The sequence below is a fragment of the Amphibalanus amphitrite genome, unplaced genomic scaffold, assembly GCF_019059575.1.
Source record: "Amphibalanus amphitrite isolate SeventyFive unplaced genomic scaffold, NRLGWU_Aamphi_draft 000152F_arrow, whole genome shotgun sequence".
Classification (NCBI taxonomy): Eukaryota; Metazoa; Arthropoda; class Thecostraca; order Balanomorpha; family Balanidae; genus Amphibalanus; species Amphibalanus amphitrite.
In genome coordinates, this window is record NW_024881647.1 from 548,581 (window position 1) to 574,735 (window position 26,155).

The 26,155-nt window shown below is 52.6% G+C and overlaps 1 protein-coding gene across 2 annotated transcripts; it reads right to left on the reverse strand.

Annotated features, from left to right (window-relative positions):
• Positions 1–273: 273 nt before the first annotated feature.
• Positions 274–25,450, reverse strand: LOC122382989 (nuclear pore complex protein Nup98-Nup96-like). Of its 2 annotated transcripts, XM_043369018.1 has the most exons (31): positions 25,327–25,400; positions 25,030–25,079; positions 18,277–18,353; positions 17,688–17,903; positions 16,923–17,171; positions 16,473–16,670; positions 16,088–16,216; positions 15,557–15,742; positions 14,952–15,278; positions 14,502–14,592; positions 14,004–14,172; positions 13,588–13,722; positions 13,143–13,357; positions 12,677–12,769; positions 12,130–12,260; positions 11,680–11,993; positions 11,183–11,350; positions 10,576–10,819; positions 10,055–10,198; positions 9,590–9,778; positions 7,560–7,722; positions 7,162–7,342; positions 6,559–6,760; positions 6,085–6,245; positions 5,624–5,749; positions 5,054–5,199; positions 4,437–4,694; positions 3,946–4,101; positions 3,035–3,279; positions 2,066–2,303; positions 274–1,708 (listed from the first exon to the last, which is right to left on the reverse strand). In XM_043369018.1, the coding sequence occupies exons 3-31, from the start codon at positions 18,305–18,307 to the stop codon at positions 1,516–1,518; spliced, it is 5,298 nt and encodes a 1,765-aa protein (XP_043224953.1). In that variant the 5' UTR covers positions 18,308–18,353; positions 25,030–25,079; positions 25,327–25,400; the 3' UTR covers positions 274–1,515. The 2 variants fall into 2 exon arrangements, with proteins under 2 accessions (XP_043224953.1, XP_043224952.1); XM_043369017.1 differs by lacking the exon at positions 25,030–25,079 and having other exon boundaries at positions 25,327–25,450.
• Between the last annotated feature and the right edge of the window lie 705 nt (positions 25,451–26,155).

The following is a 26,155-nucleotide window of genomic DNA, read 5'->3' on the forward strand; positions in this document are numbered from 1 at the left end:
AAAGGGGGAAATAAAGGGGGAAGGAAAAATAGGGGTGATGAAGATCTGTAGGTGACACCGTCTAGTGTCTGTATACATATAGGTGTGTAGGTAAATTTGCAGGGGAGCAACTCAGTCGAGAACAATTTTCCAATGATGGCGAGACGTTTTGTTAACAGTAGTCAGCATTAATAGCCTCCCAACACCGGCGAAGATAGGTTTCCAGCTCGTCAAGTCCGCTTAAGAAACACGACGGCACCGCTCGGCTTCGCACTCTAGGCACAAAGAACAAACAGCGGGCTCATCGCCTTTATTAGTACATCAGCGTTCAGCGGCGCAAAATGCTATCCGTAATTTGTCCGAAACAGAGCCACATCAGCAGCCATCACCGGGTTGAGAGATACACACAGACGGGCTGTCTGAAGAGAGCACACCGCGGCTCGGCGAAATCAGCACGGCAGAGCAGACGCGGACCAACACTGATGGCAGCTGCTGAGCTCGACAGTCCCGGCACGCAGGCTCGGCGATTGTTACCGATATCAACAGCTATAGGTCGCGGTGAGAGTTGTAAAGATGTCGAGTAGCCACCAGTCGAAGCGTCCGAAACAACATAGAACATCCACCCTAGAATATTGGTCTGAAATGACGCTCACATCTTCTATGGCATCAACAGTTCGCGTCAACCGTGAATCTAACCTATCCGGATTTTAGAAATTCCAGTAAAAATACATCCCACTATCCCGATGACATGAATTATCCAAAACAGCTAGTCGCATGACAAAATGACGCTAGAACCGCCCTCTTCCATAGTTCGCCATACAAACAGCGTAGCAACACCGAACCTACCAGGTCCCTCTCATCACAATCTGTATCTATGAAGTCGCGCAATGAATCAGAGGATCCCACGCTGCGCACTGACACACAAGCTCGAGACGTGCGGGTAGCGTGCGCCTTCGACCCAACTGGCTAGGTGTGGCGGCTGGTTACGATGGATCCCTCGTGCTGAGTTCAGGCTAGCACTATTAAGTCGACAACTAGTGCAGGAGAAAAACTACAGATAATGATGTAGCAAAGCCAGGTCAGGACCAGGACCACGAATGCCTAAGCATTGGCATACGCTGCGTTTTAGGGCTGATACAAGTCGATGATTCCTTGGCCAGATCGCACAGATATCCGGTGGTTTCTCCGTTGTTGTTCTCCAAATCGAGCTGACAAATCACCATCGTCGGCAGTGAGCCGTCCGCACCGATTGAGGCCGCTCTGCTAGTCACACAGACTCGAGAACAGAGCCTACCGACCGACACGCCGCGCTCACAGAGTCCCTCCGTCCCTCCCCTACACTCGTCTGTGTTCAGTTCAGCGGCGACGTCTTGATTTCAACCGTCACTGCTGTCTGTGGGTCGCCAAGCTATCACTCAGCTGGATCCTCGAGCATTTCTGCGTCCGCGGCTCACTTCACCAGCCTCTCGCGACCGTGTCCCTCTCTCCTGTCCGTACACACCTCTGCCTCTGCCTGTCCCACACTCTCTCTTCCTCTCAGACGGATAGCTCCAGCAGGTAGGATTTCAGCACGTGCTGCAGCTCGTCCAGCGCGTAGTCCTCGGGCAGCGGTAGCTTGGCCAGGTGGCCGAGCAGGGTGGCACCGACGCCGGCGCCGCCGTCCCGGCCCGTGTCGAGCAGGGCGCGCAACAGAACGGCAGCCTTCTTGGCCATCTCCGCCTGGGCCAGCCTGTGGAAGAGAAGGGCGGCGAGGTGTCAGTGACAGGGCTGAGCTGGATACAGCTCAAAGAAAACGAGATGAAGCGAAAGGAAACGACATGAAAAACGGGAAAACTGAAGAGAAATAAAATAAGCGGAAGAGAAAATGAAAACGGGGAAGAAATCGGGAATGAGAGGTGAAGACGGACGGTACAAATAAACACCAATAAAAGGAGAAAGAAAACGATAACAAGAGAGAGAGATTTAGACAAAAGATGGAGAGCGGGTGTACAATGCACGCCTGCGCAACACCCAGCCCATGATCTCCCCCAATGACAATGGCGTCATTTACCAATGAGTGGCGGTGGGATGTGAACCATGTCCTCACCTGTGTGTAGCAGTGGGGCAGCTGAAGGCGGCGATGCCGCGGCTGACGCTGGCCAGCTGAGGCCGCAGCCGCTGCAGCTGCTCGGCGTCAGCACGACCCTCCAGGGCGGCCTGCACGGCGCGCGACACGGCGATGTAGTCGACGTACACCTGACCGGCGCCCGCCCAGCCGGAGACGCGAGCCGACACGGCCGGGGGCGAGAGGCGGCTCAGCAGGTCCGACAGCACCCCGTACTCCTCTGCAATGGCGGAGGGAGAGGAGAGGGGTAAGCGGTGAACGATGGTGAGAAAACGGTGACCGGTAGTCAGTAATTATCTAGAATTGTCTTGATGATTCATAGACAGTGTTCGATTACGGTCAGTACAGTCAGTGGCCAGTGCCTGTGGCTGGCAAACGATAATCAGCGGTTGGTAGCCAGTAGTCATGCACTGGTCAGAACAGTCAGTACTCAGTAGTTTCCGTTGGTGGTCAGTAGTAGCCGGTCAGGCATGGCCAGTAGGCGCTGGTGTTCAACAGTACCGGGTCATCGGGTACTCTGGTGTCAGTGGACGGTGGAATATGTCCAGCCGTATGTGCATCTGTCGGCCGGCCATCTGGACTCGGCGGATCAGCTGACATTTGGCTGTCGAACTCGATAAGGATACAAGACGTCTCGTCTTGTGTCCAGCACACGATACTAAATGAGATCTCTAGTTAGCAATCAGACGCCATGTCATGGCGATGAAATGTATACCAGGAACACCAGATACGCCGGTCAATCACCGTTCTAAAATGTAAACATCACAGGCTGCCTGGCGTCTGGTGTTTAATCAACAACTGTCAGCAGCTGGGCGAGCCATCACATGCATAATGCTAACCTTGTCATTTACGTACGCTAAAAGTAACGCAGTGCCAATATAACAAAAAAAAAAAACAGCCTAACAATTAGTGGCCATTTTCCAAATGAATCACTGTGCCGCGTCTCCTTACCATTGATGATACACTCGGGTGCGATGTGCTGGACGAGCAGGTCGTGACCCTCCTGCCACCTCTCGGCAAGCAGCAGAAGCCGAGCTTCGTCGCGACGTCGGCCGAGGGCGCGCGCGCGTACCGCCTGCGCGTAGCTCAGGACGGGCACTGGGATGCCGAAGTTGGTGACGAGCCGGTCGCGCACCTCGGAGGGCAGCTCGAGCGTCACGTGACGCAGCAGCAGGTCCGAGACGGCCGCGCGCCGCCTGCGGGAGAGGGAGTCAGGTGAAGGGATGGAAGCTGGAAACAGGACTAACGCCGAAAACACTTCCCCTGTTTTCGTAGGTTAACTACCTATCAATAAACTTTACATCACACCATTCCGTGCTTCTATCCTCAGGATACTGAAATCCTTCTCCTCCACGCCGCAGCCCCCCTCCAGGCTGGACAGGCAACTTTATCTCATGCGGGCAGGGGCTGCTCCCTTGGAGCGGCACCGCTGCTCGCGAGGGAGCGCACCCCGTAGCCGGGTGCAGTGAGTGCCTTGGGGCTGGGTGGCCTGTCCTCTGGACGGGCTAAGCCCCGGCGACTCACTAGGGTGCCTGCCCAGACCAATGTCTCCCTCTATATCCTATCATCATCCCGGCTCTGAAATGGTCTCATTGGACCGAAAGGGCCTAACCCAACAAAACAAAAAAAAGATCAGCATTAGCAAAAAGAACACGATACATGAATTTCCAACACAGGTAGTATTATCCAACTAAGAAGCAATAAACATCCAAGAAAACTCAAACTAATCATAACACACAAAAACAAGCGGAACAAAAACGTCCGATTCAATGATTATCCAAGGCCCAAGCCACACCATACTAACTCCGATCAGCCAATACACGAGTGCGTCAGTGGACCATCCGCCGCTCGCCGCGCCCTACCTGTCCAGGTTGTCGATGTGCAGCAGCACGAAGGCGGCCAGGTACCAGAGTCCGGCCGACTCCAGCTGGGCGGCCAGGTTGGTGTGTAGCAGCTCCACACTCTCCTCAGAGAGCTGACGGTAACCCAGCGAGCCCAGACACTCCATCAGCAGCCAGCTGGAGGGTGAGAGAGACGGGCGGTGGTCAGTTAAGGTAAATTTAACTACAGAAGGGGATGGGCTACACGGATACCTCAGCCGGGAAATGGCTATGATTTTTACCGTAAGAAGACATTCACTGAAATGAGCCAGCAATGATGGGCACTGCGGGCTGCCACAGCATGAAAATACAGAAAAACGCGTTCCAAAAGAGAACGAGCCATAGACTCAGATATCAACGCGAATCAGCATTCCTATCTGAGCCTGTACCGAGCTTAATCTCTCTCACCACCTGTAAGTTAATCACACCATCATTATCGCCCTTTTGCCAGCTGTCCCCTCTCCGACACCCACCTCAGCCTGTGGTCGAGCGGCTGCGCGGTGTGGCTGGCCGGCGCCAGCAGCTCCTCCAGCCGCCCCTCGCCGCTGCAGTAGAGCCGCAGCAGGTGGTGGCAGACGTCCCGCGGCGCCTCCGGGCCGCTGTCCCCGTGGTCGGCGATGTAGGCGGGGAGAGGTGGCGGCGCCAGCGGCGGCAGGTCGTCGGTGACGTGGCGCGCCTCGTCGTACTGAGCCACCACGTCCGAGACGCTGCTGGTGGCTGGAGACAGGTACCTGACGGCCGGGACGCGGGGTGGGTTACCAAAGGGGACGGGTCAGTCTGCGAGAGACACCGCGGGGGGTAAAGCTGGGTGTTATAAGACGGACGTGCCACAAAACCGGCTGCGATAAAAGGTGAAACTCATGGAGAGGGAAGGGTTACCAAAAGGCTGAGACCGTTGCGTGTCCTTATGATAAGTGAATACCCCCTCCCTCAACAGCAGCGAACAGATCTCCCCTTCCTCACAGGCGCACACCCAGGGCCCCGGCCTTAGCACAATACGGACACCGCATTCACCAGATGTGGACACCACAGGCAGCTAACCCCTCCCCACAATAGACCACGCTCCCGACGGCCACCATCCCCCCCTCACCAGAGGTGGACGGCCAGGGCGCGGCGCCAGTCGAGTCCGTCGCAGCAGTTGATAACGTCCCCTGCACTGGTCTGCCACACTGCCACGCCGGCCACCAGCATGTAGAGCCGCAGGCGGAGCGGGCAGATGTGACGGTCGGCGCCCACCTGACGAGCGCAGGGAGTGGGGAGGGGAAGGGTTAGGTGCGGTGACGGGAAGAGACGGTCGAGCGGGGTCGAGAGCAGAAGAAGGCAGACCATGCTGCTGAGCACAATTAAATGAACTGGCTAGAATAATCACACTGTTGTGCTATTGCAAGTAGAACACATAATTCCTTGATATTCATGAAAACGAGTTGAAAATAAGGTGACACCAAACGAAGGTGCAACCACACTACATATAAATATTTGTGGGGAATGACAGGGCCATTCATCCCAACGTGCTTATATATCAACACCAAAATTAGTTCACAAACGTTGAGCCCTTACGTCATCGATATAGTTTGTACTGTCGATATCCAAGCTGGCTGACGCAGGTGCTATAAACCACCTCATTCAACGCCCCACACAATATCTCATCCATCCTGCTCACCTGTCGCCAGTTTTCCAGCTGGCTCCTGACGAGCTGTCGCGCCTCGTGCGAGCCCATGACCTGAGTCAGCAGCAGGCTCAGTCGGAGGTCGCGGTGCTTCTGGGCCACCGCCACCGCCTCCCATACCTGAGACGAAAGGGAACGCACAGACCGCGTCAGTATATCAGTACAGTCAGGTCAACGCAAAGCGAAAAAGGAGACAGAAGACAGAGCGGAAGGGTAGAACAATAAGGAGTTGGGTATGAACTAAATGCACAAACAGCATTTGAGAAAAAAGCTTAATTGTGAGCAAGAAATACTTCACGTCCACTCAAAGCCAACTAACCTCCGCCCTACTCCCTCTAATCCCCTCCTGTAATTGGTCAGATGGCGATGGCACTCCCTCGAACCAGAAACCTCGGCTTAGGACAGTGAAGTTAGGTGAACACTCCTCCGACCCCCCCCCCCCCCTCAGTCTGTACCTGTCGCACGGTGAGGTGAGCGAACACCGTCTCCAGGTACTGCTGGCTCGTGTGCAGGTTGATCTCGGCCGTGGCCGCCGGCCGGCACGTGGTCTCCAGCCACCGGGAGAGGGCCTCGCGGCGACACTGCAGCTCGGAGTAGGCGCGACACTCGGCCTCGTCTGAACGGGGGATGGGGGACAGCGGGGTCAGAACAGAGTCGTTAAGTCATAATCATGACATTGCAGTGATGTTACAGTGACATCGTAATTGACGGCAAATCAAGCCGCCATCCACTACATTTAAAACAAATATTTTATAGCCGCACTGTCATGAACGAAAACTATCGAAATGAAGTCAAAACAGTTCAACTGGATATGTGAAACAAAAGCCACAAATTACAGGCAAGGACTGCGGTAACTGATGATCAAAACTATAAAACATTAAGGTGCCTGCTCCTATCCTGCCGTGAGCACCATCAGCGTTTCGTCTCACCTTCAGCGGGCAGGTCAAAGTCGAGCCGTCCCCAGAGAGCCACCACCAGCTCCCACACGTCCGGCCACTGGCCGTCGGCCTTGGCCAGCGCCTCGGGCAGTGCCAGGTCGGCGCGCGTGCTGAACAGCGGCCACACGGTGTGCTCGGCCAGCGAGCACTCGGAGAAGCGCAGCTGCACCGCCATCAGACTCTCCAGCTCCGACTGCGCAGACGGGCGGCGGGTGAGGTCAGCGGTCAGTGGCTCAAGGTTCCGATAAAGTTGTCTCGAACCGCTACCGAGGGGGTGTCACCTCAATAGGCGATGTGTGCGCCAAACCATGGTGATTGTCAACTCAGACACACGAGTTCAAACGGATACGTCAGCTGCTTTGCCGCAATATCATCTGACATTAAAACAGCAGCTGTGTACAGCTGTGTCCTGCATACTTCTAGTCAATATGAGTGTCATCACACACGAATCGTAAGATGATGACAAAACACGACATCTAGCAGACAAATAACCAGCAACCACCGCCACAATATCCCAGCCCCCAACCATTGAAATTGCTCCACCCTCCCTACTTTCCATCTCTCCAGCGCATGTTCCATGACCTTCCCACTCACCGCCGTCGTGTCCATGTCCTGGTACATCGGCTCCGCAGTGACGCGTCCCTCGACCAGCTGGAAGGGGTCGGCGGCGCCGGCTCCGGCGGCGGCCACCAGACGCCAGCCGGGGCCCCAGCCGAGCCGCCAGCGACAGCCCATCATGGAGCCGAGATCCGCCAGCTGCTGACCGTGCGACGCCCTGCGGGGGAGAGGGGGCGGGAGCGTCAGAGGAAGGGAGGGAGGGAGGGAGAGAGGGAGAGAGAAAAGAGTCGCATGAAGAAGTGACGAGTTTTGTTCATCGACATGTTCTACCGCGATCCTAAATACACAATTGCAGCTGCGTTTCAAGCTTCGTTCTCAACTCGCCCTAACCTCCTTCCCACCCACCACGCGGCGACCGACAGTAGACGGCTCACCTGGCGGACGACTCTAGAGGCGTCAGGTGGCCCACCCAGCGGGGTACGATGGGCGCCAGCTCGCGGTGCGCCTGAGACTCCAGCACGCGGCAGTCCTTCACCATGGCCCGGTCCGAGGTGGCAGGCTCGGTGGGTAGGGCCTCCGAATGACGAGACTTGACGCCTGAGAAATAAGGGAGTGAAAGTGAGACGGAAGAGGATGTGGGTATATGAAAAAGCGCTGAGATGCATGGATTGCTACGATAACAAAACAAATCACAATTTGAATTTAAATCGTTACGAGGGTTATTGAGATGAGTCAAATGTTAGCGAACGACATCGCATAGTCGACAACATCAATGTCCTTAAAATGAGGATTTCTAAGATTCGTGATGCGTAGCCACGCAAGTGGAGGCCTTGATGAATCTTTTTATGAGTCTTGGAGGTCTCATCATTGCAAAACTAACTTGTCAACAATAACCTACGATACTCTACAGTAAGGAAATCGAGAAGCTCCCACCCTCGAACGGCAGCCCCTCGGCCCTCCTTCGTATCGATGACGGCCGGGTGCGCTCGTCATAGTCGTCTCGTTCCCTCCCTCCCCTTCCGCCGGTCCTCCTCCCCCGTACCTATTGCGGGCGGGTCTCGCTCGTCCCAGTCGTCCTAGTCCTTCCCTCCCCCCGTACCTATTGCGGGCGGGTCTCTCTCGTCCCAGTCGTCCTGTTCCCTCCCTCCCTCCCCCCGTACCTATAGCAGGCGGGTCTCTCTCGTCCCAGTCGTCCTGTTCCCTCCCTCCCTCCCCCCGTACCTATAGCAGGCGGGTCTCTCTCGTCCCAATCGTCCTGTTCCCTCCCTCCCTCCCCCCGTACCTATAGCAGGCGGGTCTCTCTCGTCCCAGTCGTCCTGTTCCCTCCCTCCCTCCCCCCGTACCTATTGCAGGCGGGTCTCTCTCGTCCCAGTCGTCCTGTTCCCTCCCTCCCTCCCCCCGTACCTATAGCAGGCGGGTCTCTCTCGTCCCAGTCGTCCTGTTCCCTCCCTCCCTCCCCCCGTACCTATTGCAGGCGGGTCTCTCTCGTCCCAGTCGTCCTGTTCCCTCCCTCCCTCCCCCCGTACCTATTGCAGGCGGGTCTCTCTCGTCCCAATCGTCCTGTTCCCTCCCTCCCTCCCCCCGTACCTATAGCAGGCGGGTCTCTCTCGTCCCAGTCGTCCTGTTCCCTCCCTCCCTCCCCCCGTACCTATTGCAGGCGGGTCTCTCTCGTCCCAGTCGTCCTGTTCCCTCCCTCCCTCCCCCCGTACCTATAGCAGGCGGGTCTCTCTCGTCCCAGTCGTCCTGTTCCCTCCCTCCCTCCCCCCGTACCTATAGCAGGCGGGTCTCTCTCGTCCCAGTCGTCCTGTTCCCTCCCTCCCTCCCCCCGTACCTATTGCAGGCGGGTCTCTCTCGTCCCAGTCGTCCTGTTCCCTCCCTCCCTCCCCCCGTACCTATAGCAGGCGGGTCTCTCTCGTCCCAGTCGTCCTGTTCCCTCCCTCCCTCCCCCCGTACCTATTGCAGGCGGGTCTCTCTCGTCCCAGTCGTCCTGTTCCCTCCCTCCCTCCCCCCGTACCTATTGCAGGCGGGTCTCTCTCGTCCCAGTCGTCCTGTTCCCTCCCTCCCTCCCCCCGTACCTATAGCAGGCGGGTCTCTCTCGTCCCAGTCGTCCTGTTCCCTCCCTCCCTCCCCCCGTACCTATAGCAGGCGGGTCTCTCTCGTCCCAGTCGTCCTGTTCCCTCCCTCCCTCCCCCCGTACCTATTGCAGGCGGGTCTCTCTCGTCCCAATCGTCCTGTTCCCTCCCTCCCTCCCCCCGTACCTATAGCAGGCGGGTCTCTCTCGTCCCAGTCGTCCTGTTCCCTCCCTCCCTCCCCCCGTACCTATAGCAGGCGGGTCTCTCTCGTCCCAGTCGTCCTGTTCCCTCCCTCCCTCCCCCCGTACCTATTGCAGGCCTATACCTATTCCCTCTCGTCCCAATCGTCCCGTTTCCTCCCTCCCCCTTCTGCCGATCCTCCTCCCCCGTACCTATTGCGGGCGGGTCTCGCTCGTCCCAGTCGTCCTGTTCGGACACCAGGTCCGGGGACGGGCCGAGCGGTGTGGGTCGCTGAGAGGCCGACCGGGCCGCCAGCGGACCGCGAGGCATCTCTGAGAGCAGGCCGGGACGGAAGGCGGACACCAGGCCGGCGCCGGCCGCCTCCTCGCCCAGCTGACTGCCTGTGGAGGGATGGGGGGGGGGGGGTGATAGGTCAGAGAGAGCTATCAGGTGTGTGCTAGGGAGTGCAGCTTCGTGTATATTTAGTACAAGTGTATCAGTACATGACACCATGCATTCCGCGCTGACTTCCGAATGAAATATTCTTGAACACAATGTTCAAAAGATGCTCAGGTTAAAAAACAAATTACATAAATCGACTTATGTTTTCTCAAGAGCGACATATCTCGAATACAGGTCAGCTTACAGAGATATCCGCATACTCATCAACATCCTACCTCCGTCATCCTCGATGCCCTCATCCTCCTCGACGAAGAAGGACGCCTTCATGTCCTGCACCTTCTCCGAGTCCACGGCAAACGATCGCGCCAGCCGGACGGCGGGCGACGCCAGCTCCGACGGCTCCAGGGCCGTAGCGCCCGCTGATCGGCGAACGGGGTTAGGTTAGAAGTGGAGCAAATAAGTTGAAAATTTTGAGCTGTTTGGCGTGTTCTATGCTGGGAAACGATCGGAATGCGGAAGTGATTGGACAGGTCACTGATGGTTAGTGCAATCGGCTAAAATGTCGAGATGCCTGTAATGAACAATACATTATGCATTGTAATGGTATGGCACAGTGTGGCCTGGAGACTGGAGCAGTGCCTCCACGTAACAAGCCTCTCTAACCGCGCCCAAATAATTTTCTGGGCTGATTGAGCAAAAAAAAAAAACGTGCAAGATGAGACACAAAAACCCTGAAAACCCACTACCTATTCCCGCTGGACCCCACCCCTCCTCTCGTTCTTAAACCCCCACCCACCGAGCGGCGGCGCGGCGGCGGCGGCCGGCGGGGTCGGCTGGGGCAGGGCGGACACGGCCTCCAGGCGTTCCAGAGGCCCAGCGGTGGGCGGGGCCGGCGGCGGACCACCGCCGGACCACCGCTGTGGCGCCGGCGGCGGGACGGCACCGGCGGCCAGCGCGCGCGCCGCCGCCTCCTTGCCCGCCGGCACAGCGGCCTCCTCGTCATCCGAGTCGTTCAGACCGTACTTGGAGAAGTGCTCCACCTGGGAAAAGATCGAGTCTCAGTCACCACTCTGTCAGGCGTCAGCTAGGATAAGAAAGTGACGTGGTTTCGACTTCACCAATCAGTGACATCAGTGATGGGACTGTAATACCACATTAACACCAATACAACCATCAAGGCCTCAGCTGGTGAGAATCAGTCTGGAAAAGCTAAACGTAAAAGAACCGACTTTGTTAAGATCAAAAGGAGACGAGACGTAATGAATTCGAACTTCTGGTCGCCAACAATATCCTATCATCCCGCCCCTCATCCTTAAAACCAGTTCTGAACGGAAACCAGACTTATACTTCGCCTACAAATAGATCAGCACCACTCAAATACACACCTCATGCCTCCTACCCACCTTGAACACCCAGGAGCCGGTCTCTGGCCTGTACTCGACGAACGACGCCCCGAGTTTGAAGCAGGCCCGCTCCAAGCGGTTCTCCCAGCCCATCCGCTGCAGACGGGCCGGGTCCCTGATGGGCTCACGGGAGGCCTTGTCCGTGGGCCACACACGCTCCAGCGTCACCTGAGGGGGAGGGGAGGGTCACTGGGATGGAGAGAATGCATATGGCGACTCAGGTGAGCCGGAGAGAACTAGCGAAGCAAGTCGTGCTCTGCAATCATTTGTAGCGTGTACAAAACGATACAAATCTTTTAAGTTTCGACAATCTGAGCCATGAGCATAGGAGCAGTAAGCATGCAGGGAAACCCCACCAGAATAATACGATGTGTTAAAAAATGCACTTTATTTTCACACTTAAGGACCAAGGCTATATAGATAGCTCTATGTCACAGCCAACGAGTCAATAATTGCCCTACTGCGCCGGTGGGCCTGAGGACCGAGGCCGTCCTCACCTGTGCCGGTTTGTTGAGTCCCTGGCCGAGCGGCGGCTTCAGCGCGTCGTCCGGGTAGATGCAGATCTCCCGCCGGCGGAAGACCACGATGGCGTCCAGGTCCAGGCCGGCCAGCTGCGTCTCGCCCGGGAAGTACACACTGCCGTAGCCGTCCCGGCCGATGGTGAGACCCTCGACGGCCAGCGAGCCGTCGGCGGCCGGCGTCAGCTCCTCCAGCGGCGGGATGGTGTAGTAGCCGGGCCGGCGCAGACGGACCCCAGCCGGGTGGGACGGGCCCTCGTCCGCGTCATCGGGGACGGCCACGTCCGCGTCGTCTAAAGAAACAGGGGATGGGAGGGTGATGGTGGAATAATGGGACAGAGTAGGAACCTTATCCCTCTCCACACCCAAACATTACTCTGAACACCGTACTTTGACCCCGCACCTCACCCTCCATCGCCCGTAACTCACCATCAGAGACAGTCTCGTCCAGGATAAAACTCTCGGAGACGTTCTCCTTGTTTTCAGCAGCCTCGGCAGCGTGGCGAGCGGCGGCCGGCGCCCTGCGTGGGTTTAAGCTGCTGATAGTATCGTCCGCGTCCCTGCACACACAGACAACAGAGAGTTATAAGCAGGCACACAATCAAGCAGCAGCGCACATAGTTAGTTCCACTTTAGTAGTTAGTTCCACCTCTCATGTCCGTCGTCGATGATGGATTACTCAGCCCCAGGATTGAACAGTTAAGTGCTAGCATTAGCTGATGCCGAGTCGCATCGCTGTATATTCATCTAACACGATAAAAATGGAACGCTTGGCGATGGTCACGCTCATTAAAAGACATTTCAGTAACGGCTGCGTCTGTAAGTCCGCAGCCAAGCATTATGTCCCCGTCACCCTGAGGACTGCTAAGGTTTTCGTCCTGTTAGATCGCCTGTGTCCCAGTCTTCCCTGGACTGGCCGCCCGGTCTCGTCAATAACACCCGATTGTACACGATCCGTCCCTCCCGTTCTACTGACTGGGACTGAGTGCCGGGCAGCTGCGGTGTCTTCAGCTGGCCACGGATAATGTCTGGAGAGTCACCGTACTCGGCAAACGTCACACGAGACTTCCTGTGAAACGCAAACGATACATGGGTCAGCCTCAGCGCGGACACGAAAGATAAATTAATTGGTTGGAAGCAAGCATCGTGGCGGATCATCGTGGTAAAGGAAGCAGAAACACTAGCATCATAATCTGCAGCAGATAGGTACTTGAAAAACGACCAGCTAAGCAATACCACAGCGCTTAACAATTTACCAAAATTAAGCACACATTTTCGCGAGATCCTCTCGCAGCAAGATAGTGGAGTGGATATAAAGTACAGCTGGGTTCACCAAAACTAAGCGACAACTCAACACTATCGCCTAAAACATAACTAGAACACGGACCACCAACCGGCCTGCCGCTTAGTCCTCGGTCCAGCGGCGGCGCCTCAGTACTCACACTGCCGAGCTGCGCGCCAGAGGCGTGGCCAGGGTAGCGCCCGAGGAGGGCGGCGGCGGCAGCGGCGGCTCCGGCGCCGGGGACGCGGCGCGTGCCGGCGTACCGGACGTGGCCGTTTTGACCGCCTTGATATCCAGCTTCTTGATGCGCCGGCGGGGCACCAGGATCTCGGCGGCGTCCTCTGTGTCGTCGTCCAGGCCGTCAAACAGCGACGTCTGGTGGGAGGGCAGAGGGGAGGGTTAGACAGACAGCGCTGGCGCACATCAACGAGTGAGGTTTCATACAAATCAACTCAGTGAATTGCCTACACACTTCGTTCAACAGTCTGAGCAGCTGTCCAACAGCGTAAAAAGGCAAATTCTTGTCTCACATATCTAAACATTTCCGTCCCAGAGTAAAGCCTGATGACCAGCAAAACCCCCGGCAATGTCCCCACCGGCCGTACCTTTCCGGGCGTGATGGGTTTGGGCGTCAGTTTGCTGACCAGTCGCGGAGACACCTTGTACGGCGTGGCCTCAGTGATAACCTTCTGCGCCTGCGGGTTCGTCGGCTTCAGCACGTCCTGGCGACTGACGCTCGCCTGGGCAGAGGTAAAAGGTCAGCTGGTCACAGAGTCAAGAGTCAAGAGTTACACGCACAGTGGTATGGTCGCACGTTACACACTTAACGATAGGCACACAATCTGTAATATGCACATCAAAGTTAGGCATAATTTGTCTTCTCATTAGACAAACTTCTTTCCCATGAGGATCGTCGGGCAACGGAACAGTCAACCGACTGCTAGTACATTCAGCTCGCATCCTTCCCCCATAACCACAGCCGGAGAGCAAAGCACTGTCCGCCGTTCCCGGTCCCACCCACCTCGGCCAGGTTTCTGAAGAGCGGCAGGTCTCCGAAGGGGTTGGCCGTCAGCGCCATAATCTGCTGCTGCAGCTGAGCAGTGGCCGCCGCGCCCGCCTGCTGCTGCTGCTGCTGCTGCGCCGGCTGCTGTCCCATCAGCAGTGACGGCTGCTGCGCCGTGCTGCCGAACCTGGAACAGTCGGAGAGGAGCGGTGAGGCGCAGAGGAACGCAATAGTGCCGAGAGTAGTGGCGAAGTGATTCGAGACCGGGAAAGTGGTGTGGGCACATTTTAGTTACTTTGTTCAAAGGCTAGGGATAAAATTATGATGAAGCAAGGCAGCTTGCGTCATACTACATACGATAGCTTATCAATGAGTTGCTGTTCTTAGTCGTGACGAACACATAATGGAACCCACAATTCCATCCCCAAAGAAAATGTTTCAGAGGTTCATCGAGCAAAATAAAATACACAACTCAACTCAAACATAAACACTCAGCAAACCCCAGTGATCACGTACAGATTCAGTGACGGGTTTGGAGCGGCCGTTCCGAATCCACCGAAGGTAGGCACCGCCGGCTTGGCTTGGTTTCCGAAAAGCGAGCCGGTGCCTGCGGAGAAGACGGTGCGTCAAAAATGTGTCACTCAAGGCCGAATCACTGTGTGGACCGGGACGTGTGACGGTCACATCGGTAATTACTCTGAGCGTGAGAGTACACTGGTTTAGCCTAAAAACTTTGATATATCGGCTGTGAGTATTTTTAGCTGCAGAAGTTCTAAATGTCCCGAAAGGCGACATTCTACTCCCATCAAAAGGTAAACAACTACGGAAATCGAATTGTTTCTTCCACAAAACACGATAAAAGACAGCAAAATGGATCAAGTCACATCCTAAATTAGTGTCTCAGGCCTGTGTTTTTCCGCAGCCAGCCGCCTCCCCGTCTATCCAGGCCGTCAGCCATCTCCCCACCTGTTCCGAACGTGCTGCCCGTGTTGAAGCTGAAGGCGGTGGATCCCGCCGGCCTGGCCGCCGTCCCGCCGAAGCTGAACCCGCCGGCGGCCGGCTGCGTCTGCCCGAAGCCAGTGAATCCGGCCGGTTTGGCGCCGAACAGGCCGCCGGTGGCCGGCTGAGAGGCGGCCGGCTGTGTGGCGGCGCCGCCGAAACTGAACCCGCCCGTCGAGGCCGGTGTGGAGCCGAACAGACCCGTCGAGGGCTGGCTGGTGAGCGGCACGCCGAACCCGGTGGCAGGCTGAGTGGTGGCGCCAAACAGGCTGCTGCTCGAGCTGTTCGGGGCACCTGAGGGGAGAGGGGGGAGTCAGATCCGCGAGGCAGGGGGAACTTATCAAACCTGAGCTAATATGCATACCTAGCCAGCCGCTTCGATCGGTCGTTGCTGTATATTAGGGTTTTAGGGCGCGTCGACTAGTAACGGTGGCAATTATTCTTCCATTAAACGCATTAAACTGGCCTACAGGCTACATAACCCAACACACATACCAAACATAGCATATACCCAGGCCATCTGCCGGCCACCCCAGCTAATAATTCACCCGACGCGTATCGCCATCGCTCACCGAAGAGCGGTTTGTTGGCCGCTCCGAACAGCCCGCCTCCAGTGGAGCTGGCCGGCTGACCGAAGCCCGTGAACCCCGTGGCGGAGGTGGTCGGTGTGCCGAACGCTGTCGGTTTGGCTCCGAACAGGCCGCCGCCGGCCGCCGGCTGCTGCGTGGCGCCGAAGAGGCCACCGCCCGCGGCCGCGGCTGCCGGGGAGAGGTCAGTCACGGGGTGTGTCCACGCGGTATGCGGCTGTACAAAACGCGGTATGAAACGGTATGATTCCGGAAGGGCGGCACATAAACAAAATGAAACGCACGAAACACTACACATTATTCGGTAGCATGGATGCAGTAAATTTGCTAGTTTGCAAATAAAGCACGAATAAACCATATCGTTATTGGGTATGTAAGTCTTGTTGGGTAACGAGCCTTAGGCTTCAACGAGTATCGAAAACGCAAATCCGGTCAGGGAACTGCAGCCTGCTGCCGGCTGCCGCCATTGTTTATTAAATCCACTCCCTCGCATCTTTCCGTGGGAGGAATACTCACTGGGCGCGGCGCCGAACAGCGGCTTGCTCTGCGTGGCGCCGAACACAGTGGAGCCGGCAGAGCTGACCGTGGATCCGAACAGACCTCCGGCGGCCGGCTGGCCGAAGCCACCGGCGCCCGCCTGCGGGCCTGAGGAGCGAACAGCGGCCGTCAGTTTCAGATACAGGTCGGAGCGGCGGTAGCCAGAGGCAGTTACACACGGGAGAGTGACGGTAATAACTGAGCCGTACTGCAACAGTGATGTGTACTTAAGTACCACACCAGCGAAAATTAATCACGGATAAGAATACACGTAAAGCAACGAGCAGACTGCTGCTGTCTTTGCGTCGTTCGTCAGAGCTACAGATCCTAGTGTTACCTCTCTTCGCCCCGAGTATCCTGGTACCTTTCCGGTTGGCGGCGTAGTCCTCCATCCGTAGTTCCTCCAGCGATTTGGTCTCGTATTCCTTCATGGTGACGATGCACATGAAGCGGGTGTTGATGTGCTGCTGGGTGTTGTTCTTCACCATCGTGTCCGTGCCGGTCGGCGCGTTGAACTTGAGCGTCGTGCCCGTCATGGCCGCACCCGTGGTGGCACCAAATGCTGGGTGAGGGAGGACGTGATACGTCAGTGATTGAAACTGTTAATGGTTGTGTTTCATTTGCAGAGATCATACGGCAATTCATTTACTAATATACAACAACTTTGAGAACACTACAGTTCAATTATGATACCACGACATCTAAAAAAGGCAAGAGTTATACAAATAAATCACAATGACCCAAATTTTACATACGCTATGACTTCATTCATGCACAAAAGGCACCAGCAGTCAGTCACAGTGCACCGACTGACCTGGTGCGGTGGCGCCGAAGGCGGGGGTCTGTCCGGTCGGCTGGGCGCCAAACATGGTGGCCGTGCCGGTGGCCGGCTGCGGCTGCGCTCCGAACACGGACGTGCCGCTGCCGAACGAGAAGCCCGTCTTGGCCGGCTGGGTGGCGGCCGGCGCGCCGAACGAGCCCGTGCCGGCAGAGCCGAACAGCGGCGCCTGCGTGCGCGGCGCACCGAACATACTGGGCGCCGAGGAGGCGGCCGCGCCGAACCCTGTCAAAATGGACCGAGGGTTAGCTGGGGAGGGCCGAATCCTGTCCGGATATGTTGGGGGTTACGGACAGCTAGCTGGGGGAGCTAGCTGAACCCTACTCGAATGGATTGAGAGTAAGCTGGGGAGTTAGCCGAAGCCTGCCCGGGCCCCAGATGGACAGGGAGTTACCATGGGGAAAGCTAGCTGAACCCTGAGAAGTGCTGAAAGACGGAGGATTAGCTAAGTACAGGCAGCTCTGGGCCAAACCCGCCCATATAGACGAGAGGTCAGACGGGAATTACGTCGTTGTTCTGCCAAGACAACGATTGTACAGGAGCACCTTCAATTAATGGGCACAGCAGCGATAGCGAACGGGGCTCGAGTACACTGATAGATTACCGAAACCAGCTACTGGTGAGTGGTGGGTTGCAAATGACCCGCCTCCGCATAGTAAATCATAGTTGAATGCACACGCAGCTGCTACTCAATGCTGCAGTCACGACACCCCTCCATACACCCCGACCCCCGCAGCCCACCTCCGAAGCCGGTGGAGGGCGTGGCAGCGGCACCGAAGGCGGGCGTGGCGGCCGGGGCGCCGAAGGCCGGCGTGCTCGAGGCGCCGAACACCGATCCGCCGGCGGCGCCCGAGGCCGGTGCGCCGAACGCCGTCGAGCCGAACGCCGTGCCGGCCGGCTTGTTGAACGCCGAGCTGTTGAACGGCGTCTGCGTGGGAGTAGATGAGCCGAAGCCCCCTGCCAGAGCAGGGGTGAGGGGTGAGCCAGTGCCAGTGGGGCAAGGAAGCCAGAAATAAAAATGGCGAAACTCACATCAAATTGTCAAGTCTATTGTCAAATGATTGCTACATGGCTTGCACAATGTACAATGTACATGGTTGTCGATCTTATTCCCTGTTGAGTGTATCTTATCTGGGACTGAATAATGTGGTTCTGGAGCAGATTAAGGTGAACCATGACCATGAGTACAATTATTACGATAAACAACAGTAGGGCTGAAAATGGCATATAAAAATAGGACACTGGCTAATTAATTAGGCCAGAACTTATGTGATGATAGAGTGAGTGCTACAATTATCATGTCAATGCATATCCAGCAGTGGGTACTCACCAAAACTGGAGGTACTACCAGACCCAAACATTCTTCAGGAAGGTGATGACCAGATGTTGTGCAAACTATCTGCTTATCTGAAAGACATACAAGCATGACAAATGAAGCATAAACAAATGATAACAATATTAAAGGCGACACTTGTGCACTGTGCACTGTCAGCACTGTAAGCATTCTAAAAAAGTTGGCATCCCACCAATCAGCATAAGTCTTATATGTGTCTTATATAAGCAAGTCTTATGCTGATTGGCTGCATGCAATTTTTTAGAATGCTCAACTCAATTCTCATTGGCTGATATCGAAGTGATGATTTTGGGGGCCAGAGGATTAAAGCTAACCTATTACCTATAACGAACCAGCCTGGGTGGTTCAGTTTATAGGACTTTATTTTATGGCATTAGGCCAGTCTGATAAAAATCATCTATGAAAACTTCAATTCATTTTGCTACTATTCCAACAAATTTTTTTGCTCAAGCAAAAATGATCCATTGAAAAATGAGCTATCAGATCACAGATGCATACTCATGCTAAATTTGCCCCATTACCATGGCAACCGGAGGCTGTTAGGCCCCAGAGTCCTGGCTACTAAGCTAATTTCTATCCCCACTTTTTGAGTGAAAGTGCTCTACCTGGTTTCTCTACCTGTTCCACATAGCCTAACCTTACCTACCAGACCATTTACATAGCCTCATCCCTACCTACCAGACCACATTGCCACACAACCAAGGTTAATGAAATTCAGTAGCTTTCTGTAACTATGTGGTGCCCATTTCTGCATTCCAACCAAACGTACCATCCATGTATAGCAATTGAAATGGTGATAATTTCAAATGTATAACATTTAAAATGCAAATGGTTTCAGATGCACAACATCTGAAGTACTTACGGAAGTTCCTCTACAAAAACATTCCATATATTTCAAATTTGCTTGCCGTTGTAAGCATACGGTATCCCATAGAAGCTATCTGAAACAAAAACCTCACAATTTTTTTCTTATCTATGAAAATGGATGTCTGTAGCCAAAAACATGGCAAACATGAAAGCCAGCCCAAAGGGACCCTTTGCATCACATAATCCAATCATTGATTGCCCCTGGCATTACAAATCAACTATGCATTCATATGGGCTATTTTCCAAGTGGATTTTCCATACTGAAGAAATGCACATGGAAACGGCTATGCGGGCGGGCCCATTTCACATAATGCTGCAGGACTCCTAGTGTTATTATAGGGCCAAACAGCTGTTTTCATGAGAAATTCCTCAGCATGGAAATTCCACATTAACAACAGCCCGACCGAATGCAGACCAAGTTCTTGACTTGGGTGCTCGTATCAGAGTCTTGAGTAGGTCAAGAAGTTGACTACTTCCCTGAAGTGTCCCTGACTGATGTACTGAACTCTTAAGTTAAACCATGGTAATAAATTAATAAGCAAAAAGCATGCTTTCTTATCATAACTTAAAGGGATCATCCAACTTCAAAAAATTTAATGAATTGGCATGAAAGTGATGTAGCTCGGTTCAGAAAGAGCGAAAACGAATATCTACCAAATTTCATCGAAAAATAATAAATATTCACCGGTTTTCAAGATAATACTTTTACTTTTGTTTACTTTTTGGATCTCTCCTGTTTCTAGCGACTTTATTTGGAAGCAATAATTTAGCAGCCTTGAAGTGCTGCAGACGTTGCCTTTGGCCGCAAAGCAGCGTATATCTACCACCACATTTTAACGATGGTTTTAGTCTAAGATCTCAAAATACGTTAGATCTCCGCTGATGTCACAAATTCTCAGGGGGTATTCCAATGTATTAACCCCTTAGAATCCAAAAACTGCAAGTTTGAAATTCCATATCTCCGAATTAAAGCATTTTTCGATGTTGTGAGTGCCCAAACCAGTAGTTGCAGGCCATGGCCACCAATTTGCCTATCTCAACTCAAAACTAATGTTAAGATGGGATGGTCACTTTAAAAGTTAGAATGACAAGGCGGGATGGTCACTTTAAAAGTTAAAATGACAAAAAGTACCTACTACCTTTCATTACTGATACATTTACCTTTCATTTATTTACCTTTCATTACCTTTCATTGAAAAACTGATACATTTTGGAATAGTCGGACGTGTTTCAAAGTGCTCCACTATTTTAGTTTATTTACCGTAAACAGCTCAGATAATGCTGTGAAATATGTATTAAAATGTTCACATTTTATCGTATATTATTTCTGGTGTGTAAATGTTTCTCAGAAAGTAGGTACGTGTAGGACTACTATAGTCGTTTAAAAAAGGATTATTTTCCTTAATTTTTTGGAAAGTATCTCGGCTCCATCAATGTCAACTTCCCTTGATTTTTTCTCTGGTGGCACGTGCTTTATAAGTTAGGATCTAGGAATCGCAGGATTTAGGTAGGTACTAAAAAGCGACTAGCGATTGCGTCAAGGCATTATGCACAATTCTACGGACGACGACTCGGATTGCTTTGTCGAAGGCTATGACCCAAAAAGCAGCGAATGGATCATTGCAGGAAAAAGAAAAAGGAACAAGAAAATGAATGACAAAAATGAAAAGGCTGCAAAGGTAAACAATGCCTCAAACTTATGTGGCTCTTGTCAGATGGAAATGGGCGCCAAAGACCGATCACTGGAGTGTGAGGTGTGCTTGTTAAGATACCATGTTGTTTGCCAAGGAGTATCGGACAAACTGTACGAAGCCCTTGGGGACGAGGCAGACAGTTGTGCGTGGTTCTGTCGGGCGTGCAAGAAAGGAGCTAAGCAGCTGAGACTCGAGATCATAGCGATGAAGCGAGAGCAGCTGTCGATCAAAGCCGACCTCAAAAGCCTCGCATCTACATGCGAGCAGAACTGTGCTGAGATTGCCGCATTGAAAGCTAATATTTCACAGTCTAGCCAGAAGCTTGAAGCGTGTCAAAAAGAGCTGCAGGATAGAATCAACGCCATCGAGGTCAGTTCCAGTGTTACTCAAGCTGCCCTCCAAGTAAAGCTGGAAAAAAGATTGAAACAAGTGGAGCAAAGCTGTGGGTCGGCATCAGCGGAGATGAGCAGTCCAAGCTATGCTCAAGCAGCAAGAGCAAACATGTCAGCATTGGAAACCAGACTGGAGGAACTGGCCGTGACTGTAAAGTCAAGCCTAGTAAAGAAGGACACAACCGATACCAGAGCCCTGAAGAAAGGACTGACTGAACTAGAAGACATTGAAAACAGAAAACTAAACTTGGTTGTTTTCAACCTCCCCGAGACCGGCAGCAGCGAGGGAGACATTGCAGCATTCAAAGAAATGATCAAGTCTGAGTTCAAGTTATCTGTGAAGTTACAGGAGGCCACAAGACTTGGAAAGATGAAAGACACAGGCTCCAGAATACTTAGAGTGAAACTCGAGGCACTGAGTGAAAAGAAGCTGATCTTGGCTAAAGCGAAGGATCTGCGAACAAGCCGTGATGAAACATATACTAGTGTCTTTATCCGTCCAGATCTTACAAAATGCCAACTTGAGGCTTCAAAAAACTTGCGAGCACTATTGCAGGAAAAACGCCTAGCTTTCCCAGAAAAGAAATGGATGATAAAACGGAACGAAGTGGTCATGGTTCCATCACTGCAAAGCTAAACATCCAAGATGGCACGAAAACAACCGGGCCCCCAGCACATTCAAGTGCGTTAAAAGTGTTTTATGCGAACATCGATAATTCTATCATGAGTAAATACGACTCTATTTTGGCACTCATTGCACTTGAGGACTACGATGTTCTTGCGTTATCAGAAATGAAGCCCAAAGTTGGATTGATACCTGAACATACTGTTATGGAAGTGCCTGGGTATGACCTTTTTACTAGCAAATTTTCTGCCGAAGGTACAAGGGGTACGGGAATTTACGTCAAGAAAAACTTACTGGCCAAGCAAGTGTATCCTACGGTGGGCGGCAACTTTCAAGATTGTACCTGGATTTCAATTGGTGCCCAGGCTGGGGTCAGTATGCTCGTTGGGGTGATCTATAGAAGTGGGTCACCAAATAGAGCTATTCCTTTGGATCATGATCTCCACAAAATGTTTGGTTGGGCGGCATCCTCAAATCATTCCCACAAAGTCATAGTTGGGGACTTCAACCACCCAGAAATATTTTGGACCCCGGACCCCGAAGTTCCAGAAGGTGTCAGCCAGAACAGCCCAGCCCGGAAGTTTATAGAATGCATACACGACACCTACCTTCTACAACATATAACGGAGCCAACAAGATACAGGGATGGACAGCGAGCTACTCTCGACGACCTACTATTTACAAATGAGCGGGAGTTGGTTGAGCAACTCAGCATTGGTGACCCGGTTGGAGCAAGCGACCATGTCAGCATCTCATTTGTTATGTCGTTTGCACCAAAGGCTCCAGCAAGAAAGAGTGCGGTGCTGAACTACCATAAAGCCAATTATGAAGATATGAGGGAAGCACTTAACATGGATTGGCAAGGATTGTTTGAAGGTAAATCTGTGCAGGAGATGGCAGATAAACTTGAACAAACGATCGCGGATCTGATAGAAGAGCATGTGCCCAAGGTTGATCCTAACAAAAAATCGAAAAGGGGATATCCCCTCTGGATGAATCGAAATGCTCTGAGAATGGTGAAGAAGAAACAGCACGCCTGGATTCGTTTTTTGAACACTAAAGATGTCTCTGATTACCAGAGCTATGTTAAGGCAAGAAACGAAGCTACTCACGCGACAAGGAAAGCAAGGCGGGAATTTGAGTCGAAACTGGCTAAGGAAGTAAAAGGTAACCATAAAGTGTTTTGGAACTACGTCAACCGCCGTAGGAAGTCGAGATGCGGTGTATCTGACTTACGCAGTGCTAATGGAGAACTCACGAGTAATGACAAGCACAAAGCTGACATATTGAACCAGCAATACGCGAGCGTGTTTACAAAGGAGGACGTATCATCAATTCCAACAATAGCATCGAAGCCCTTGGAGTCAGAGATGGAAGTTACAATAACTGTTCAGAGAGTTAATGCCATGTTGAAGACACTTAAGGTCGATAAATCACCAGGCCCGGACAAGTTACACCCTCGTGTATTACAGGAACTTGCGGACCAGCTTGCGCCACCTATCACGGCATTATTTAGAAAAAGCGTTGAAACTGGGGAAATTCCCCTGCAGTGGAAGCTGGCGATCGTCACACCGATCTTTAAGAAGGGTGACAAAAGTGATCCTGCAAATTACCGACCAGTTTCATTGACATCAATACTATGTAAGCTTTTGGAGAGGATAATTGGCGAAGACATCATTACTCACCTGAAGGCAAATAACTTTATCGCTCATCAACAGCATGGCTTCATCACGGGAAAATCCACGGTCACAAACCTACTGGAAGCACTTGATGTTTGGACAGAAGCGCTTAGTCACAAGTTACCTGTGGATGTTGTATTTTTAGACTATGCCAAAGCCTTCGACACTGTGCCCCATGAACGGCTTCTGGCCCAGGTCAAGGCTCTGGGAGTCGATGACGTAACATGCCGATGGATAAGGAGCTTCCTCACTGGCACACAGCAGAGGGTGAAAGTAAATGGATCGCTCTCAGATTGGGGGAATGTAACGAGCGGGGTGCCACAGGGCTCAGTCCTTGGACCTCTCTTGTTCTCTATGTTTGTTTGTGACATTCCCGACCTGTTAAATTGTTTCATTTCCATGTTTGCCGACGACACGAAAGTCTATCAAGTCGTCAACGAGTCTGATGATTCAAATGGCTTACAAGAGGACATAAACTCTATACAGGATTGGGCAAGAACAATGCAGATGCTATTCCATCCACTGAAGTGCAAGGTCATGCATCTAGGATCAACTAATCCTGAAAAAGAATATACTATGACTACTATAGACGGAGACAATCACACTCTGGAAGCAGTCAGTGAAGAAAAAGACCTAGGAGTTACTATTGACAAGAAACTATCATTCTCAAAACATGTCATGAACCAGGTTAACAAGGCCAATAGAATTCTCGGAGTCATCAAACATACCTTTGCAAACATTGACAGTGATGTCTTTCAAGCCTTGTACAAGAGCATCGTGAGACCCCATCTTGAGTATGCCGCTGTTATATGGAGCCCCAAATTTAAGAAGGATAAAGACGCACTCGAGCAGGTGCAACGGCGGGCAGCGAGACTGGTGAAGGGGCTGTCTCACCTGTCATACTCAGATCGTCTCAGAAGCCTCAATTTGCCTACCCTTGAATTCCGAAGGCAAAGATCAGATATTATCGAGACATTCAAAATCTTAAACGGCTTCGACACGGTGAACTACCAAAGAGAGTGCTCGTGTTGTCGCAACAGCATGTTCAAGAACTCTCTTAGCCGTACCACCCGAAGTCATGGTCAAAAGCTGCAGGTTCAGCATCAGTTGGGACCTAGGAAAGCCTTCTTCGCGGCACGAGTGACTCGGGCGTGGAACAAGCTGTCTAGGAACACTATTGAAGCACCAAATGTCGATGTTTTTAAGTTCAGACGGGAAAGAATGGAAGGACCACCCCGACAAGTTTAACTACAACTTCTCCTACTAATGCTCAAGAGTGGCTTCTCATCGTATTAACAACAGTAGCTACTGTCACTAACAACAGTGGTCGTCATTTTATGGCGACAACAAGCATGGCAGCCAACTCGTCTTCATCAGAAGAGGAGGAGGCGCCTCTTGAGTAAAGGGTCTTATTACTCGAAAGGGTATCTAATGACCTTTACTTAAGGTAAATACTTAAGGTAAATACTTACATTTTAGGCCGGCGTCAGCGTGGGAAGGCAGGTGCCCGGTGGGAATCTAGCTGAAAACCAAATTGAAATACAACTGAGTTCCAGGGTGAATGTTAAACCTTTTTTTTTTTTTTTTTTTAGTGGCCCTAACTTACGTTACTGGCCTCGCGAGGAGGGCGGCGACCTAACTACGCCGCGCAAAAGAAACCGGCCGTCCTAACTAAGACCGGTGGCCACTTTTACTGCAAGACAACATGGGAAAAAACAGATCGTTTCATTGACTTCATTCAATAAATATCGCCAGAAAAGCATACTCACCGACAAAAATTAACGTGATTCTAATCCGAATCGAGAAATCCACGTAACCTCACGTTTCTTCCAAACCGAATTTTGATACAAAAGTGGCGGAAAAGTGCGAAAAGTGTGCAAAACAGAGGACAACACTATTCAGATGCCACAATTTGCACCCACTCTAGAACTTGGAAACAGCATAGCCGACTGAGTACAAGCTAACTCCATTCGAATAGCGGTTGGAAAGTTTATTAGTCATTTGGCTGAAATACAGTACAGTGACCTTAGATGACCAAAGTGACATCAAAAGGTCAACTTGGATTGTCCGCCCGTGCGGTAAGGCGGCCATCATCCACAACTCGGCAAGCACTGCATGTCCTTTATCCCCCAAATCGGTCCATTCCAATGGCTGGTGGCAAAAATGCGACTGCCATTTCACCATCATATGCCAGTTCTCTATATATATCGTGCATTTTACCAAGCATGACATTTATGATGACCTCATGGTTCATGCTATTTCGGTATATTTGGTGACCTAGGAGTTCAACATGTTTTCGCCCACGACTGTCATTCTCTGAGTGACTATTTGGTCGATCTATCATCTACCTATACAAAAACGCAATCAGTCGGCAGTGCCCCCCTTAATTGAAGGTGTTTTGCCGCTACTGAACCTCTGCAGTGACCGTCATACTAATGTCAACTTCACCGTCGACGGTCACGCCAATGGAACTGGGGAATTACCAAGCCGATTGAAACGGAATGCCGGCGGTCGATTCACCATGGCGAATGAGACATAACACTTCAACTGTTCCGAAAATAGTGACCCCGGATTTCATGTTCAACATCAGGATTGAAG

Coding starts and splice junctions, on each gene's coding strand:
- LOC122382989 (XM_043369017.1), bottom strand. CDS start 18,307: ATGTTTGGGTCTGGTAGTACCTCCAGTTTTG. Junction 11,994..12,129: donor GGACGAGACTGTCTCTGATG/GTGAGTTACGGG, acceptor CTGTTTCTTTAG/ACGACGCGGACGTGGCCGTC. Junction 6,761..7,161: donor AGGACATGGACACGACGGCG/GTGAGTGGGAAG, acceptor CCGTCTGCGCAG/TCGGAGCTGGAGAGTCTGAT.